A 17,005-nucleotide genomic window follows, 5' to 3' on the forward strand; every position below is an offset into this window, starting at 1 on the left:
TCAGAGGGAGCCTGTCACTTGTCCACAGTGGGACTCAAACACAGGTGCTAATTTTTTTTTTTTTTTGCACCGCTCAGCATGTGGGATCTTAGTTCCCGGACCAGGGATCCAAACTGCGCCCCCTGCGTTGGAAGGGTGGAGTCTTAACCACTGGACCACCAGGGAAGTTCCCACAGGTGCTAATTTTAAGATGAGATATTGACTGACCTTTTGTGTCTGGCCTGTCTTTATTCCATCTTCTCCCAGGGCCTCTCTGTTTACTCCTCTGTGTGTCCAGATCTCTGTTTATTTTCCTTTGCCTTGACCTTGCCCATTCATTTTGAGCTTACTGTACTGAGAGGAATGGTCTGCACCTGGTAGGTACCCTCCTTTCGGAGGGAGTGTATGGGAGTGTTTTCACGCCTATCTGACAACTTCAGACAGAGTTACCATGCAAAAAATTGGTGATTGAAGAAGGCAAAAGCCCATTTTCTGCTCCCTACCATTCTTAACTGTCCAAGAAAGCAACATTCATTTTCATTTCTTCTCACTTAATAAATTAACAATAATAGCTATCGTTCATTGAAGGTTTATCACATGCTGGACATTGGGCTATGTATGGTCTTTACAGTTATTATCTCAGTCTTTTCACAACCTATGCAGCATGGACTATTATTCCAACTTCAAGGATAAAGCTTTAGAGAGGTGAAGTAAATGCAGATCTTCTCAATTACAAAGCCCTTTTACCTCTACTTTCAGAAGATCCTACCAAACTAAGAGAGGAGTTGGAAAGATCAGTGACCATTCACAGCCCCACTCACAGGGACCTAGATTGGCTGTTAAGGGGTATTCTTCCCACCCATGATTATACCATAGTTATCAGACAAGCCAGGCGGGCCCCTGGGAAAAAACCCCCTCACAGAGGAATCAGACAGCCAGAATTTCTCCCAGGCCCTCCTACAAGTGACTCAGAAATGGTTCAATAGAGGCTGATATTCAGAGGCTGATAGAGCAATTGTAGAGGCTTTCCCCCCTAAGGTGAATTGGTCCAAGGTTGAATATGCACTCAGAAATAAGGCCTTTGTTTAGAACACCTTAGACTTTTTCAGTCTATTAAGCCCTGAAGCTCTCTAATGTAGAAATCTTTTGATCTCCATCTTAGTAGGAAATCACCCTTATACAAAGCAGCAAGTTTAGTTGGATGGGTGGGTCAGTCTCTTGATATTCAGGTTACAGCCCAATTCTCTGAAACAGAAAACAATTGTCTTTGTCTTGCAAATCTCTACAAAACCGGAAATGTGGCTCTAGAAACAATTCAAAGTCCACCTAGCCTTATTAATCCCCAAATCTCCCCTTTTCATCTTAAAATGCTTGTAGATATTGGGATTTCAGAAACAGAGTTGTACTGCACTTAAGAAAAAGAAGGACAATTTTAAATAGTAATTACTCTAGACCTCTAATAATAGGCAAATATACCCCAAAACTCCCTTGAGAAAACTTGAGTACTTTCTCTGTGCCTTCTTGATGTAGATTTTCTACGTTCATCTTCTCTGGGACCTAAGAACCATTCTTTGAAAAGCAAACTTTAGGGAGAAGTTTCTCATCAGAAGCAGAAGAGAAGGAACTATGTGGAAATCGGACTAATGAAAACTCTTAAATGTCCTCCCACAAATGTTAGTAAAAAGCTTTAGCCATCTGAGCAGGTGACAACTGCCAAAACAAAGTTTGAATTCAACTGTTCTTTCATAAGCTAGTGAGTTTTGTATTATTGTATGTGTCTCATGGCTAAAATTTTAGAACAATAGTTATAAGGTCTTGTTTGCATCTGTCTGTATGTTGATGTATGTTTATACATGTATGTTGTAGAGATGTGATATTTCTCTACCTCTAGATGGTATTGTCGAAATTAATGTATAAAGAGCTCTATTTATTTGGGTTGAAGGACACGTGTTTGTAAGGATTGGGTATTCTAAAACTCTCATAAATACATAGATAACATTATCTCTGTTGCAAAATTGGTCAGCAAGGAAAATAGCTTGGGATGATGCCTGACTTTGTCTAATGTCTCGTTAGGTTTTTGTGAATAGTCTAAACATAATTGTTGGGAGGAAGTGATGTAGATAGATGTAAGTGGGATAAGAGTTTTTAGGTGAACTTTCCAGCAATAAATATGTGTATGGTATTCTAATTAAAAATAGCTACTAAAATCTTTTTGGTAACTTGAAACCTTAAAGTTTTGCTAAGCTAAGTTAAATAATGGAATCTCACTGAATATCTAGATCATTTCCGAATAAGATGAAACAGTGAAACATTAACTACTGAACATAGGTTTACTGACTCTTATCTTCTTATTACAGAGAAACTAAAGATATTTGGGTTTATTAGTAAATGTATTTTGTGCCCCATTGAAAGATTATACTATGAAAAAGTGTATGCTTCAAAATTATGAAATGTAGTCATAAATTTGCCAGTCTATGGAATTCTGGTGTAACAGTTCACAATAGCTCACTTCTTAGTTTTCACTAGAAGTTAAGGTTGCTAAGGGTTAAGAATTCTAATTAATATATGTAATTAAAGCTACCAGAAATAATATGGGAAACAACTCTGTATGCAAGAAAAGTAAGATATATTTTTACCTAAGAAAAGATATGATGTATGGAGATGCATTTCTGTTGAAGGAAATGAAAGTGATTTTGTCCTAAAGTAAAGCTGGTTATTTCAGAATGGGAAGATGGAAAATAAAGGATAAACTAAATGTATATAGAAAGTTGAAGGGGGAGAGAAAGAGAATTTTACGTTGTGTAATCAAGCTGGCAAAAATTGAATTGTTATTATAAGGGTATTTAAAATAAGCCTTAATATCAATAGTGTACTTATATAAAACTGGAACTTGATTTTCTTTCATCTGTTAAAAGGACAAAGTTCTATTGGACTATTGGTCTTCTCCTGATAAGAAGTTGTGAAAGGTTTTTCTTTACCTCTTAAGTTATCTGCCTAGAAAGCAAAGATTCGGTGTTTTATCAAAATAATTTCCTGTGCTTCATGTTGTCTTAATCAGGTCTTTGATTATTTAAGAGAACTGAATCATCTCAATATTAAAAGAGATAAGTTTTGCTCACAACTGTGTAACAATCTCTATTTGCCTTTAAAATCTTTTATTGTCGCTTTGGTTAAATAGACAACTATGTATTGTTTCATAGTGTGATCCTTATTTAGTCAAGTGTCCAAACTTTTTGATATTTTTGACAAACTTCACCAAATCAAACTCTAACTAAAGTCTTTTTGACATGGAAGTAATATTGGGATTTTCCAGAGGGCCCCTGGAACAACTCAAAAGACCTTTTCTCCTGAAAAACAGAGAGATAGAGGCTTACTGATATGTGAAATTACATGGGAAGCGTTGTCAAATAAGACGTAATACTAAGCCTTCTTTATGTTGTATTTGTATAGGTATATAAGCATTCCAGAAATTGTATGAAATTCCTAAACTTCTGAAATGTCTGGTATAATGTTAATCAGTCATAATTCTAGTAATTACCTTAATAATAACTAGAATGTTGTCTGTTACAGAGGTAACCAAATTTCTTTGTCAATCGCATTGTAATGAACTCTAATCAGATCTTTAACCATGGCCATTTTTAAGTCTTTGTCATTTACAGAAGTTACTGTTTTACTCTGATGCTTTTGCAGAAGTGTTTGCAAGTGTGCTTCGTCTTCAAGGAGATTCATGGAAAGGACTCTGGCAAGCACAGATTTCTGATAACTTTAAGATCATAAAACTGAACTGAGTAAGAATCTCCAGAACTGATGAAAAAACTGGATTCAAGCAGAACAAGAATTAATAACAGACTGAACGAACTGATGAGGATGATTATAATTTTTATGACTTTTTGTCTGAAACATTGTTGGTTCTTTAATGTTTTGTTTTTCCAGATTAAGTTCTTTAATATTAAGGAAACTTTTTCTCTTAAGCTACCTATGACTTAGAGCAATTTGATAAAGTGTACCTTCGTGAATAAGGATGAAACAATTACTTTTTCTCCCTACCTGATCCCTCCAGAATTTGGAAACTTAGTGAATGTTCTTTATGACAAAATATTTATTTGCCTAAGTTAATAAGAATCTATTCTTCTTGTAACAGGACACAATTGGAAACATTTGTTATATTATCAAAGCTTTGGTTGGAATGTCAGATTTGAGAAGATTCATAGAATCAGATATGACAAGACAGTTTTAAATAATTAAGGCTGAGTTTATAGAGTCAATAAATCCCCTTGGAAAGACAGCCTGGTACCTTGCTTTCAGGGTTCATGACAGTCTTACCAGGTTAGTAAGGAAAGTCCCATCCTGGCAGGTACAGGATACTTGGGGGACCTCAAGAAGAGAGGAATCAACCCAAATCTATAAGCATTAAGGCAAAGTCTGATGGAAAGTCTTTGGCTTGGCTTCCTGACCTCTAGATGCTTTTAAAAGTTCAATCTGAAATTCTTTATGAAAAGCCAGCAAAGAATATTTAAGAGACCCTACATGGTCAATTGCTATTCTTGCTGCGCTTGTACAAATAATCGGGTCAAGTTTATTGAAACTAGACCTATTTTGTGAACAAATTAGTCTTCATTTGGCTATCTTTGACAGAAATAAGGGTGATTTTAGAAAAATTATGTTTCAGTAGAAACTATAATACACACTTGTAGATAAGATTCTACTTCTGTTAATTGTCTCTGAGGTTTTGTTTTCTACCCGTAAACTGGACTGGATCCTGAATTCTAGTTTCCTCAAATATCTGGCTACAAATCTCCAAACTAATGTTTCCAATTTTCTCCCACCTTTTCGACTCGGAATCACTAAAAACAAAAGCTGCCCTTTTCCCTGAAACTCTGCAAACTGAATGTGAATGGCTTGATATAAACTTCAGAGAAATCACCATAATAGCTCATGTTTAGACATCGTTTGTGCCTGTTGCTTTGTGGTCCACTCAGAAAGTGTAACTGAACACCTGATGACATCATCAGAGACACTCAAACTGCAAAAGACGTTTCAACCCTAACATATAGAAAATCTTCTTGACTGGCTGCCTCCTGGGCTCAGAAAGTGGTTTAGAGTCTTCTCCAACCATTAAGCTTCGGTTTTCTTCTGTTTCCATAGACATGTCTCTTAATAAATACCTGACCACTGGCACTATCTAGGCCTAACCCTGGGAGCACACCTGCAAGACCACCTCCTGAAATGAGACACAACTGTTTAACTAAACTGATCTATTCTCACTACTGAGACAGGTTCAATGAGATACGGAGCAATTTGTCAACTCAGCTTCTGGACTGTGAAACTTGTTTGAAGTTTCAAAAGTGGGATAAGGGGGGCAGAATTTGTCACCCCAAGATATGCCTCTTCAGCATACGGATTATTTTAAGATGGTTATTTTTAAGAAACTGCAGACATAGGGGAAGCTCTGAAAATGCAGCTTTTATAGGAGACATTTACATGTATGGGGGAAATCTCTTGTTTGTAAGGGTGTCTTCCTCACTGTACCAGGAATGGTAGATAAGGTAGACAAGGTAAGATGACCTTATCTCTAGAAACTCTTATCAATGTAGAAAACAATTATTTAAATCTGCAATAATGACCTTGCCCTTGTTTACTGTGCTTTTCCTGATAACCTCCTATAACTAACTCCTCAACTCCAACATTTTCTTTTGTCTTTAGCTGAAGATGGTATTTAGGGTGACAGCTTCAGCCAGTTGGGGGAGTTACTCTATTTTCCTGGGTATCTCCCATGTATACAGGAGTCATACACGTTATTAAATTTGTTTTTCTCCTGTTAATCTTTTTATTACAGGGGTGTCTCAGTCAAGAACCTAGAAGGGTAGAGGGAAAATTATTTTTCCTTCCCCACAATAACATCCCTTGACAATCTAAACAGAGAACACTATGACACCAGAAAGTGATGGCTCTAATTTTTGTTCTATTTTTGAGTAGCCTTTTTAGTTCTGGGATCATTTAAAATGAAGTGTTTAAGTTTATATGTTTGAGTGAGAACGCTTCTAGATGGGACTGTACAGCTCTCAAAGTCCTTTCACATTCTTTTCTCAGACGATCTTCACAAAGCTGTGGGTTAGGTAGGACAGGGGTTATTACACCTGATTAATAGATGAGGAAACCAAGGCTTTAAGATCTGCTAGAAACTACAGAGCCAGGACTCAAGCCCAGGTCCTCTAACACCATATCTGCGCTCTTCCCACTCCACTCTGTGGCTCTAAACTGAAGACGAACAGAAATCTATTCACTGATCCATCGTTCCTTCCTCTGTGCCAGCTGCCTACAAATTAGGTAAACCATGCCCTCCTCCCAGTTCCATGAATCACCATAGCAAAGAAGACAGTTGCCAGGTTTCGCAAAAAACTAAAAATAGAACTACCATATGACCCAGCAATTCCACTCCTGGGTATATATCAGAAAATAACAAAAACGCTAATTTGAAAAGATACATGCACCCCAATGTTCATAGCAGCACTATTCACAATAGCTAAGATATGGAAGCAACCTAAGTGTCCATCAACAGATGAATGGATTAAGAAGATGTGGAACATATGTACAATGGAATACTATTCAGCCATAAAAAGAACGAAATTTTGCCATTTGCCACAACATGGATGGATTTGGAGGGTATTCACTTAAAAACTGTGAATCATTGTACACCTGTAACTAATACTGTACCTCAACTATACATCAATTAAAATTTTTATTAAAAAAAAGGGGGAACTCCCTGGCGGTACAGTGGTTAGGACTCGGTGCTCTCACTGGCAGGGGTCCAGGTTCAATCCCTGGTCAGGGCATGGCCAAAAAAAAAAAAAAGAAGAAGAAGAATACAGTTGCCAGGAACATACAGTTGTCCAGCATGACTTGTCTCAAGCCTGACCCTGATAACTCACCTTGCGTTTGAGGAAAGCATCTTGGTAGAAAAGCACTGCCTGCAGCGCTGGTGAGCAATCTGCTTCTCTGGATTGTTCTTTGGGCTTCTCTTGCCTCTTGGTGATGACTGCTTCTGATGTTCTGACGTTCTGCCCAGTTCCCTTCACAGAACCCAAAAATAAAACCTCGGCGAAAGGCAAACATCCAGTCAAATATTTACCAGAGAAATGACAGCAAGTGGGTGGCCTCCTTCCTTGTTTGGGAACACTACTGGCTATTCTTCTGCTCTACTGCCCTTCCCATGCTTTTTCATGCAAAAGCAGGAACTGCCCTCCTAGTTCCTCTCCCCAAGACTCTTGCTGTCTCTTTTAGCCCTCACTGGCTGTGGGCACTGGCTCCTTGAGCTACTGGAGCTCTGCCCAGAAGCTGAGGCCTCTTCGGCTAGCTGTAAGAATTATTACAGGCAATAAAGCAGGACTCTGCCTCAAGGCAATAAACTAGGAAACTAGCACCACTGGCTTCAAGATTCTCCTTGGAAACAAGACAATTTGCTGGGAGAAGTGGCTGGAGACAAGTTCAAAACTGAACCCCACCCATGTGGCAGAACTGGGGCTAGCTGTCCACAAGGAATTCCTGCTCCCTTGCCATAAAGTGAAGCTGTTGCTGGCAAGGACCTGCCCAGCCAGGGGGCATACTCCCCAGCCCACCAAGGAGTCTAGGAATAAACACGGGATCAAAGCTACCAATGGGATGTGAGCAGAAGTGATGTGTGTTACTTCTGGGCTAAAACAGTTAAGAAGCAAGTGTGTTTTTTCTACCCTCTCCTTCCGCACCTGCTGGTTTAGGACCCAAAGGCCCAAAAGGAATGGGATGGGAATGAGCCTGAGTCCCTGAATCACCATGTAGAGGAAGCTGTCCTCTACACCAACTGTCCATAAGCAAGAAATAAAGGTCTATTGTAATAAGCCAGTGAAGTGCCAGCTTATTTGTTACAGCAGCTAGTGTTGCCCTCGCTAACATAGCACAGAGTGTGGAGGACTTGTAAGCATCATATGGTCCAAGTTCTTGATTTTAAGGATAAGAAGACAGAGGCTTAAGGAAGGGAAGTACACTAAGAGGACCAGCCTTAGAAAGCCTGCCATGTCCACAGAGCTGTGCCAAGGGTGTGAGCATCCATGCTGGTGCCATGCGATTCTGTGCCCCAGAGCACTGCTCATTGGACCAAAGCTGAGGGCCTGACCCAAGGGCAGCCAGTCACAAACCATATCAATCTGCCATCTGTGATGGACATTCTGCCCAACAGGCCATCTCTTTCCGGAGTCTGACCTTGAGACACAGAACAAGAACTAAACACTCATCAGTGGGACCGAGAACCAAATAACACCCAGAGAGATGCAGGAAGCTAAGGAATGGTCAAGTCCTGATCAGGGCAGAGCGTGACTCTTGCTGCTGAGAAGTGTGTTAAGATTTCCCAGTTACCAGAATGGCCCGTGGATTCTAAATGGCCACGCTGTTCCCAAATGATCATCCAGAGCCAAATGCAAACTAGACCCCAGGTGTTCTTATCTGTTGATTCACTGCATCCATCAGCTGCCAGGCCAGTTAATGGCAACATCACACTCTTATCACCCATGAGTTGTCTGTGGCTCCTCCCCTTCTCTCACCTCATTCGTTCTGCCTCCTGGTGGCTCTTATCCATCCCCTTGGATGTCAGAGGGCTCATTCCTCTTTTCCCTTCTGCCAGCCTGGAGTTGGTGTTCAGAATGGTGGAACCAAAACATGGAAAGAGCCTGGGTCCCTGAATCAACACTTGGGGAGACTAGGAATAGCCATTTGAGAGTTTACACAAATAAGGAATAAACTTCTATTATGTAAGAGCCATCATATGCTTTGGAGTTTGTTTGTTAGAGCAGCTAGTCCTTATCCTAATCAATACAACTTCCTTTCCATTCACACTACTACTGCCGCAGTTGTAGCCCTCACCACCTCCTGCCTGGACCAACACAAGTGCTCTCTAACAGCCCTGCAGCCTCCAGTCTCCATGCCTAGTACAGACACGCATCTCCCTAAAGCACAGCTCAGACTTGCCAAACATCCTCCATGGTCTGCTCTCCCAACCCTGGCTTTCCAAACCCTCCAAGAAGTTGCTTCAACCCTCTTTTCCAGCCTCATCTCCACTGGTTTCCATCTATATTTTTTTCAAAGTTGCTTATGCATCCTTAAACATGGCCTTTCATGTTACTCTGGCTCTTTAGGGAACAAGGAACAGAGATCCACTCGAGTTGCCTGGAGTTAAAGGGGTTTCCAATTCCTCCCGAAAGGGCTGGGGCCCAACCGGGGAAGGCGTTGGAGACTGAAGCCACTCTTGGGAAAGGTTCCTCCCCTCTGTGGCCAAGTGGTCTTTCTCTTGTCTCTCTCCTTTTTTGGCCTTTTTCTTCAATCCTTCCTCTCTCTGACTCAGCCCCTTTGCTTCCTTAGGGTTTCTGCTCTCTTGGGGCTTTAACTCACCACCATCCTGACTTTAGTTCATAGTATCCTTTCAACCTCTACCTCCAAAGTCCACTGGCTCCTTCCCAGGGTTCCCCAGTTCTAACTGCTAAGAGAAAAGATCTGCCCCAGTTCATCTTTTTCCCAGGTGGTCACAGCCAGTCTATGCCTTCCTGTCTTTGGCTCAGTCCTACACCCCTTGTATAAGTTTGCTAGGACCCCCATAACAAAATACCACGTATTGGGTGGTTTAAATCAGAACTTTATTTTCTCACAGTTCCAGAAGCTGGAAGTCCAAGATCAAGGTGTCTGCAGGTGTGGTTTCTCCTGAGGCCTTTCCTTGGCTTACAGAGGGCTGCCCTCTTGCTGTGTCCTCACGTGGCCTTTCCTCTGGGCACCTGCACCCTAGCATCTCTGTGTCCTAATCTCTTCTTATAAGGACACCAGTCAGATTGCATCAGGCTGCCCCAGTGGCCTTGTTGTAACTTAATTACCTCTTAAAGGCCCCGTCTCCCAATAAAGTCACATTCTAAGGTACTGGAGGTAAGGGCTTCAACATATGAATTTGGGAGGGGACACAATTCAGTCCATAACACCCCTGGTCTAATCAGCTCTGATGGAGCAGGAGGGGGTCCTGAAGGCAGTGAATAGGCACCATAACCGACAATTCAGGCCATCTGTGTTCGCCCACCTTGATCCCTTTACTCCTGCCTAGAATGGCGCCTCCCAGCTGCTTATCACCATGGTTTTTTGTTCTTTAAGTCCCACCTCAAGCATAATATCTGGCATAATATCCTGATCACCATGGTGTAATCTTATTTCTCTTGGCTTGGCCTACATCTCTTTTATGGCACATATTTAGGCTTTCTATATTTGTCCATTTAGCACATATTTGTGGAGAAGCAGCCTGGGGCAGTGGTACAGAGTGTGGACTTTGGGGCCAACTCCACCATTTACCAGCTGTAATTCTGGCCACGTTATGTTGTTAACCCCTCTGATCCTCGGTTTTATCTGAGATAAGCTATACCTACTTCATGACAGATGAGGTTGAAATGAGCTAATATAAAATGCTCAGGAGGGTGCCTGACACACAGCAAGCCCTCAACGAACATGAGCAATTAGAGGGCGCCTGCTCCCTGCCGAGTGCCAGCTGGAATGTGGAGCAGACGGTCACATCCCGGTTAATTGTGCCCAAGTCCCAGTCCCCCTATTAGATCACGGTAGCTTGGAAGCCAGGACTAGACCTGATTCACCATGACGTCTGGGAGACAGGGGAGGCCCCACAAATGCTTGTTTTCAAAATTGAAAATGATGAAAGAAAAACGAAAAAGACAGAGAAATATGAGGATCAGTACAACATAACTCTCTTACTGGACACCTGCAAACAAAGAAACACTGTCAATGTGTTTCCTCTGAAACCAGGCCCTCTCCTTCCCAGAAGAAGCAGTTCTCAGTACATCCATGCCGCATCATTCAGAGAAAAGAATTGTAAAGCTCTCCTCCTTCAGGCACGTGGAGATGCTATCTCTTCTGTGAGTGCCCATCTGCCAGGTGCTTCCTGGCTCCACTGCCCAGGCTTCAAATGGATATTTTAAATTCTCGGATTCTCCTGGTTACTTCCGTCACAATTCTACAATTCCTCTCTTCACACCATTAAGGAAGAGTCACTATTGAATTGCCACTGACTGCCCAGGGGAGTTAGGAAGACAGCCATGTTAAAGTGGAAGAAAAGCCAAGACTCTTGTTCTAAAATGCTTAAGTTCAGCACAGTTTCAGTCACAGTAATAAGGAACCATTTCTAAGTGGCTACCATGCTCCAGACGTGGCCTCTTTGAACCTGGAGACAACCCTGTGTAATCCATTTCAATTTCCCCCTCATGCTTTCGCATGTTAGTGTCGAGTCTAAATGCAGAACTTGACATGCGTCTGTAGGACAGTTCAACATTTGATTTCTCTCTGCCATTCTAACCTCTGCAAGCCTTTTTGAATATTGCTTCTTCTATCCAATGTACATTAATTCCTTTTTGAAGTACTGGGGCATCTGAACACTTTCGCTGAGTTCATCCAGGTTATTGATAAAAACATTTAATAGAACAGAGCCCTAAGCACTCCGCTAGAGACCTCTTTCCGGGAGCCATGTAATGGTGCTGCAGTTGGCAGAACGTGAGGAAAGAGATGACTACACAAGAACCCAGGTTAGGAAGACTTACTCTATTTAAGCCCTGTGTTTATCAGGGTCCAGGGTTCTGGCGACATGACAGAAGGAAATTCAGCAGTGCATCACAAAGGCCATGCTTGTTTCCCGAGTGTTGGGAGCTTATCACAGGACAGCCTCTATTTATTCTATAGACATATGGCTTAATTATTTAATTTAGGAAAAAAGAACCAAAATATCTGGAAGACCTAGGGTAGGGCAATTTCTTCCTTAAGTAATAGCCATGGGTATGACTCTTGACTAGGGACAATATTTCCTACTTTGAAAAAGAATGAAACTATCCTATATTCCCATCCTGTCCCTCCTCTGTCACAAACAGGCCTGGCTCCCTCTGCTGGCAGAAGAAAGACAAACTCCTTCTCTGGGAGAATGTTCAGTGACCATTGTAACCTGGCCCCAATTTATCTTCCCAGACTAGACTCAGCTCTGGAGAAGTCCACAAGACATCTGACTGACCTCTCAGGTGCCACCCACCTCCCCTTCCCTGACCTCACCCATTCATTCAGGTCCCAAAATTTACAAAGTACCTGTGTACTGAGAAGTATGGTAGTCCCTGAGGGTAGATGCCCTGGAGACACACCTTGTGCCCTCTTCCCAGGTCAGCCAAGACCCTGGCTTAAGTACAGTGTCCTCCCTGGGGAGGGTTTCGGTGCTTTGCAGTTTATCACAGGCAGAGTGCAGAGAACGAGGGAAGCGATTACTGCAGCAACAGGCAGGCTGGACAAACTGCTGGGATGGGGCTGCCCGGGGACAGAGAGGAGCAGCAGATCAGATTCTGCAAAGGCCATTTCTGGCACTGGGAGGGGGACCCATTTTAACTGGAGGCCAACCATGCACAGGAAAAGGGGCCCCGGCCTGGGACACCCACCTGAAGGACTCTGATTTTGAGCGAGTCCCTTCTTACCCTGGGCTGCAGTCGCCCCCCTCTGTAAAGTGAGGATGTCAGAGGTGGTCTCTAAAGACCCTTGCTCTCTACCTGACCCAGCTCAGATGTCACCTCTGTGAAGCCTTCCCGCATCTTCTCACCGACCCCACTGCTTCAGGTAGACTCACACCTCTGAGCATTCGGTGATCGTCTGTATGCATTTTTGTCCTCCCCTCAAACCGAGGGCACCTTATCCCAGCACTTTGGCTCGTCTGAATTATTAGGAAATACTATAGTATATTGAACTAAGAAATGAGGAAGTCATTTCTAGATCTGTAATCCCTGTATTGTCCACAAGGTGGCAGTCTGCACAGGTGGCTGCTACACCTACTTTGCATTTTGGTGGAAGCCCTGGGAAAAGATGCTGAAGGGAAGAACAGAGAAGTAGGAAGGACTCTCCTCAAAGACTTATCCTCTGGCTCCTCGATGGGCATGTGCTGTCCCTCTCCCCTCCACCTTTAAAGTGTCAGTCTCAGACAACAATGCAGGCCCTGAGCTATAGGGGCCAAGCCTGGATATTCCACATTTCCAAGCTTCTCAAGCTGGCTGGGAAAGGCTGGTGATCTGGCCCTCACTGCCCTCTCCGGCCTCCTGCGCCTCTGCACCTCCCACCCCTATCCCCACGAGCTCTCTCCTCCCTCCTGACTATGCCTTGTTCTCTCTGGTCTTCATGCCTTTGGACATTCTGTGCCCTCTCTCCACTGTCCTTCCAGGCAGCACCTACTGGCTCTTCAAGACCCAGCTGAGTGTTGGAAGGATGTGGAGAAAAGGGAACCCTCATACACTGTTAGTGGAAATGTAAATTGGTGCAGCCACTTCGGAAAACAGTATGGAGTTTTCTTAAAAAACTAAACATAGAAGTACCGTATGACCCAGCAATTCCACTCCTGTGTATATATATCTAAAAAAAACAAAAACACTAATTCAAAAAGATACGTGCACCCAGTGTTCATAGCAGCATTGTTTACAATTGCCAAGATATGGAAGCCACCTAAGTGCCCATCAACAGATGAATGGATAAAGAAGATGTGGTATATATACATACAATGGAATACTACTCAGCCATAAAAAAAGAATGAAATCTTTGCAGCAACATGGATGGACTTGGAGGGCACTATGCTAAGGGAAATAAGTCGGGCAGAGAAAGACAAATACTGTATGATATCACTTATATGCACTTTAAAAAATACAATAAACTAGTGAATATAACAAAAAAGAGGTAGACACACAGATGTAGAGAACAAACTAGTGGTTACCAGTGGGGAGGGGGGAGGGGGCAGGGACAATACAGAGGTGGGGGAGTAAGAGGTACAAACTATTAGGTTTAAAATACGCTACAAGAATATATTGTACAGGGACTTCCCTGGTGGTCCAGTGGTAAAGAATCTGCCTTCCAATGCAGGGGATGTTGGTTCGATCCCTGGTCGGGGAACTAAGATCCCACATGCTGTGGGGCAACTAAGCCCGCATGCCACAACTACTGAGCTCACATGCTTCAATGAGAGAGGCTGTGCACCACAACCACAGAACCCATGCGCCCTGGAGCTGGTGCACCACAACTAGAGAGAGAAAACCTGCATGCCACAACTAGAGAGAAGCCCACGCCACAATGAAAGATCCCCCACGCCTCAGTGAAGACCCCTAGTGCCACAACTAAAACCTGACGCAGCCAAAAAACTAAAGAAAAGTAAATAAATAATAAAGTAAAAAAAGAAGTCTATCTAAAAAAAGAAAAGAAAAAAGAATATATTGTACAGCACAGGGAATATCGCAAACATTTTGTAAAAACTGTAAATGGAGTGTAACCTTTAAAACGTGTATTGGGTTGGCCAAAAATCCGTTTGGGTTTTTCCGTAAGATATTATTAATATTAAATATTAACATTAAAAAACAGACCCAGTTGAGGAAGCATCTTTTCCAGAAAACCTCCTTGACTCTCTTTTCCCCCCGAGCACTGTTCTGTAGAAGCGTTTATTGCACTGAAATTGCTTCCTATCTGCCTTGCCTTCTTAAGAGCCTGGCTTGCTCTTCCATCCCCGCCCCCTCTGCCCTGCACAGGCCTGGCGGGCAGGGGTTAGGCCCTCTGAGAGCTTGCTGAATGAAGAATGAAGCAATGCATCTAGGAATTAGGGATGAGCTGTAGTAAGATCAATGGAGAAACTCCCCCTCCCCAACAGGGGAGTCATTTGAGAATAAGAAAAAAACCTTATTTTTCTGTTGACCCTGGTTCAGGAAGGGACCAAATGCTCCTTAGCACCCTAAAGGCACATTATTACTTTGAAAGGAGCCGGGCCAAATGTTCATTAAAGGAGGCCAACGCTTTCCTCACGTGACACTAGGCTGTGCTGCTTTCTAAGAATGAATGCTCCCTTTGGCAACGTGCCTCCTCTCTCAATTATTTATACAGAAACTGATGGCAGCTGTTTTACTCTCCTGGCAGAAAAGGTAAGTTCCAGGGGCTTCCTGCCTCTAACAGGAGACCTTACTCCATGTGTCACAGAACTGATGTTGGGATTCTGCCAGTTGCCAGGTGTGTCTAGTCGATTCAGTACCTGGAGAAGTAAGCACAGGTGGGTTCACTGTGATTGGAACGTGGGCCCTGACTGCTGTAAGCCCCCATGTTGACTGTGGGCTACAGTGGACCACTCTAGTAAATGATCACAGGTCCCTCTGGAGGGGGCTTAGATGAAGATTTCTAGAATCTGTACAGAGTTCTTCAAGGGGGCACGGCCTCCTCTTCCAACAAGGGGCTCCGTGTCTAGATGAAGTTTGAACCTGGTTAAGACCATGGCTTGAGATTGGTGCAAGATGGCAGAGTAGAAGGACATGCTCTCACTCCCTCTTTCGAGAACACCGTAATCACAGCTAACTGCTAACAATCATCAACAGGAAGACACTGGAACTCACCAAAAAAGATACCCCACATGCAAAGACAAAGGAGAAGCTGCAATGAGATGGCAGGAGGGGCACACTCACAATAAAATCAAATCCCATAACTGCTGGGTGGGTGACTCACAAACTGGAGAACACTTATACCACAGAAGTCCACCCACTGGAGTGAAGGTTCTGAGCCCCATGTCAGGCTTCCGAACCTGGGGGTCCGGCAACGGGAGGAGGAATTCCTAGAGAATCAGACTTTGAAGTCTAGTGGGATTTGATTGCAGGACTTCGACAGGACTGGGGGAAACAGAGACTCCACTCTTGGAGGGCACAGACAAAGTAGTGTGTACATCGGGACCCAGGGGAAGGAGCAGTGACCCCACAGGAGACTGAACCAGACCTACTTGCTAGTGTAGGAGGCCTCTCCTGCAGAGGCGGGGGGTGGCTGTGCCTCACCTTGAGGACAAGGACACTGGCAGCAGAAGTTCTGGGAAGTACTCCCTGGCGTGAGCTCTCCCAGAGTCTGCCATTAGCCCCACCAAAGAGCCCAGGTAGGCTCCAGTGTTGGGTCGCCTCAGGCCAAACAACCAACAGGGAGGGAACCCAGCCACACCCATCAGCAGACAAGCAGATTAAAGTTTTACTGAGCTCTGCCCACCAGAGCAACAGCCAGCTCTACCCACCACCAGTCCCTCCCATCAGGAAACTTGCACAAGCCTCTTAGGTAGCCTCATCCACCAGAGGTCAGACAGCAGAAGCAAGAAGAACTACAATCCTGCAGCCTGTGGAACAAAAACCACATTCACAGAAAGATAGACAAGATGAAAAGGCAGAGGGCTATGTACCAGATGAAGGAACAAGACAAAAACCCCAGAAAAACAGCTAAATGAAGTGGAGATAGGCAACCTTCCAGAAAAAGAATTCAGAATGATGATAGTGAAGATGATCCAGGACCTTGGAAAAAGAATGGAGGCAAAGATCGAGAAGATGCAAGAAATGTTTAACAAAGACCTAGAAGAATTAAAGAACAAACAAACAGAGATGACCAATACAATAACTGAAGTGAAAACTACACTAGAAGGAATCAATAGCAGAATAACTGAGGCAGAAGAACAGATAAGTGACCTGGAAGACAGAATGGTGGAATTCACTGCTGTGGAACAGACTAACGAAAAAAGAATGAAAAGAAATGAAGACAGCCTAAGAGACCTCTGGGACAACATTAAACGCAGCAATATTTGCATTATAGGGGTCCCAGAAGGAGAAGAGACAGAGAAAGGACCCCAGAAAATATTTGAAGAGATTATAGTCGAAAACTTCCCTAACATGGGAAAGGAAATAGCCACCCAAGTCCAGGAAGTGCAGCGAGTCCCATACAGGATAAACCCAAGGAGAAACATGCCGAGACACATAGTAATCAAATTGGCAAAAATTAAAGACAAAGAAAAATTATTGAAAGCAGCAAGGGAGAAATGACAAATAACATACAAGGGAACTCCCATAAGGTTAACAGCTGATTTCTCAGCAGAAACTCTACAAGCAAGAAGGGAGTGGCATGATATACTTAAAATGATGAAAGGGAAGAACCTACAACCAAGATTACTCTACCT

The 17,005-nt window shown here is 43.2% G+C and overlaps 1 protein-coding gene across 3 annotated transcripts in view; it reads right to left on the minus strand.

The window, feature by feature from the left end:
* LOC137769950 (stimulated by retinoic acid gene 6 protein-like) overlaps positions 1–17,005 on the minus strand; it is an 80,207-nt gene that overhangs the window by 44,498 nt on the left and 18,704 nt on the right. Inside the window, exon 2 of one of the 3 annotated variants that reach the window (XM_068552155.1) lies at positions 6,909–7,073. The exons of 1 other annotated variant lie outside the window; for it this stretch is intronic. In XM_068552155.1, the coding sequence (XP_068408256.1) occupies positions 6,909–7,073 (165 nt within the window). Of the gene's footprint in view, positions 1–6,908; positions 7,074–17,005 lie in introns of those variants that run through there. One more of the 3 variants, XM_068552152.1, reaches the window with a different exon arrangement.

The sequence above is a fragment of the Eschrichtius robustus genome, chromosome 10 (assembly GCF_028021215.1).
Source record: "Eschrichtius robustus isolate mEscRob2 chromosome 10, mEscRob2.pri, whole genome shotgun sequence".
Classification (NCBI taxonomy): domain Eukaryota; kingdom Metazoa; phylum Chordata; class Mammalia; order Artiodactyla; family Eschrichtiidae; genus Eschrichtius; species Eschrichtius robustus.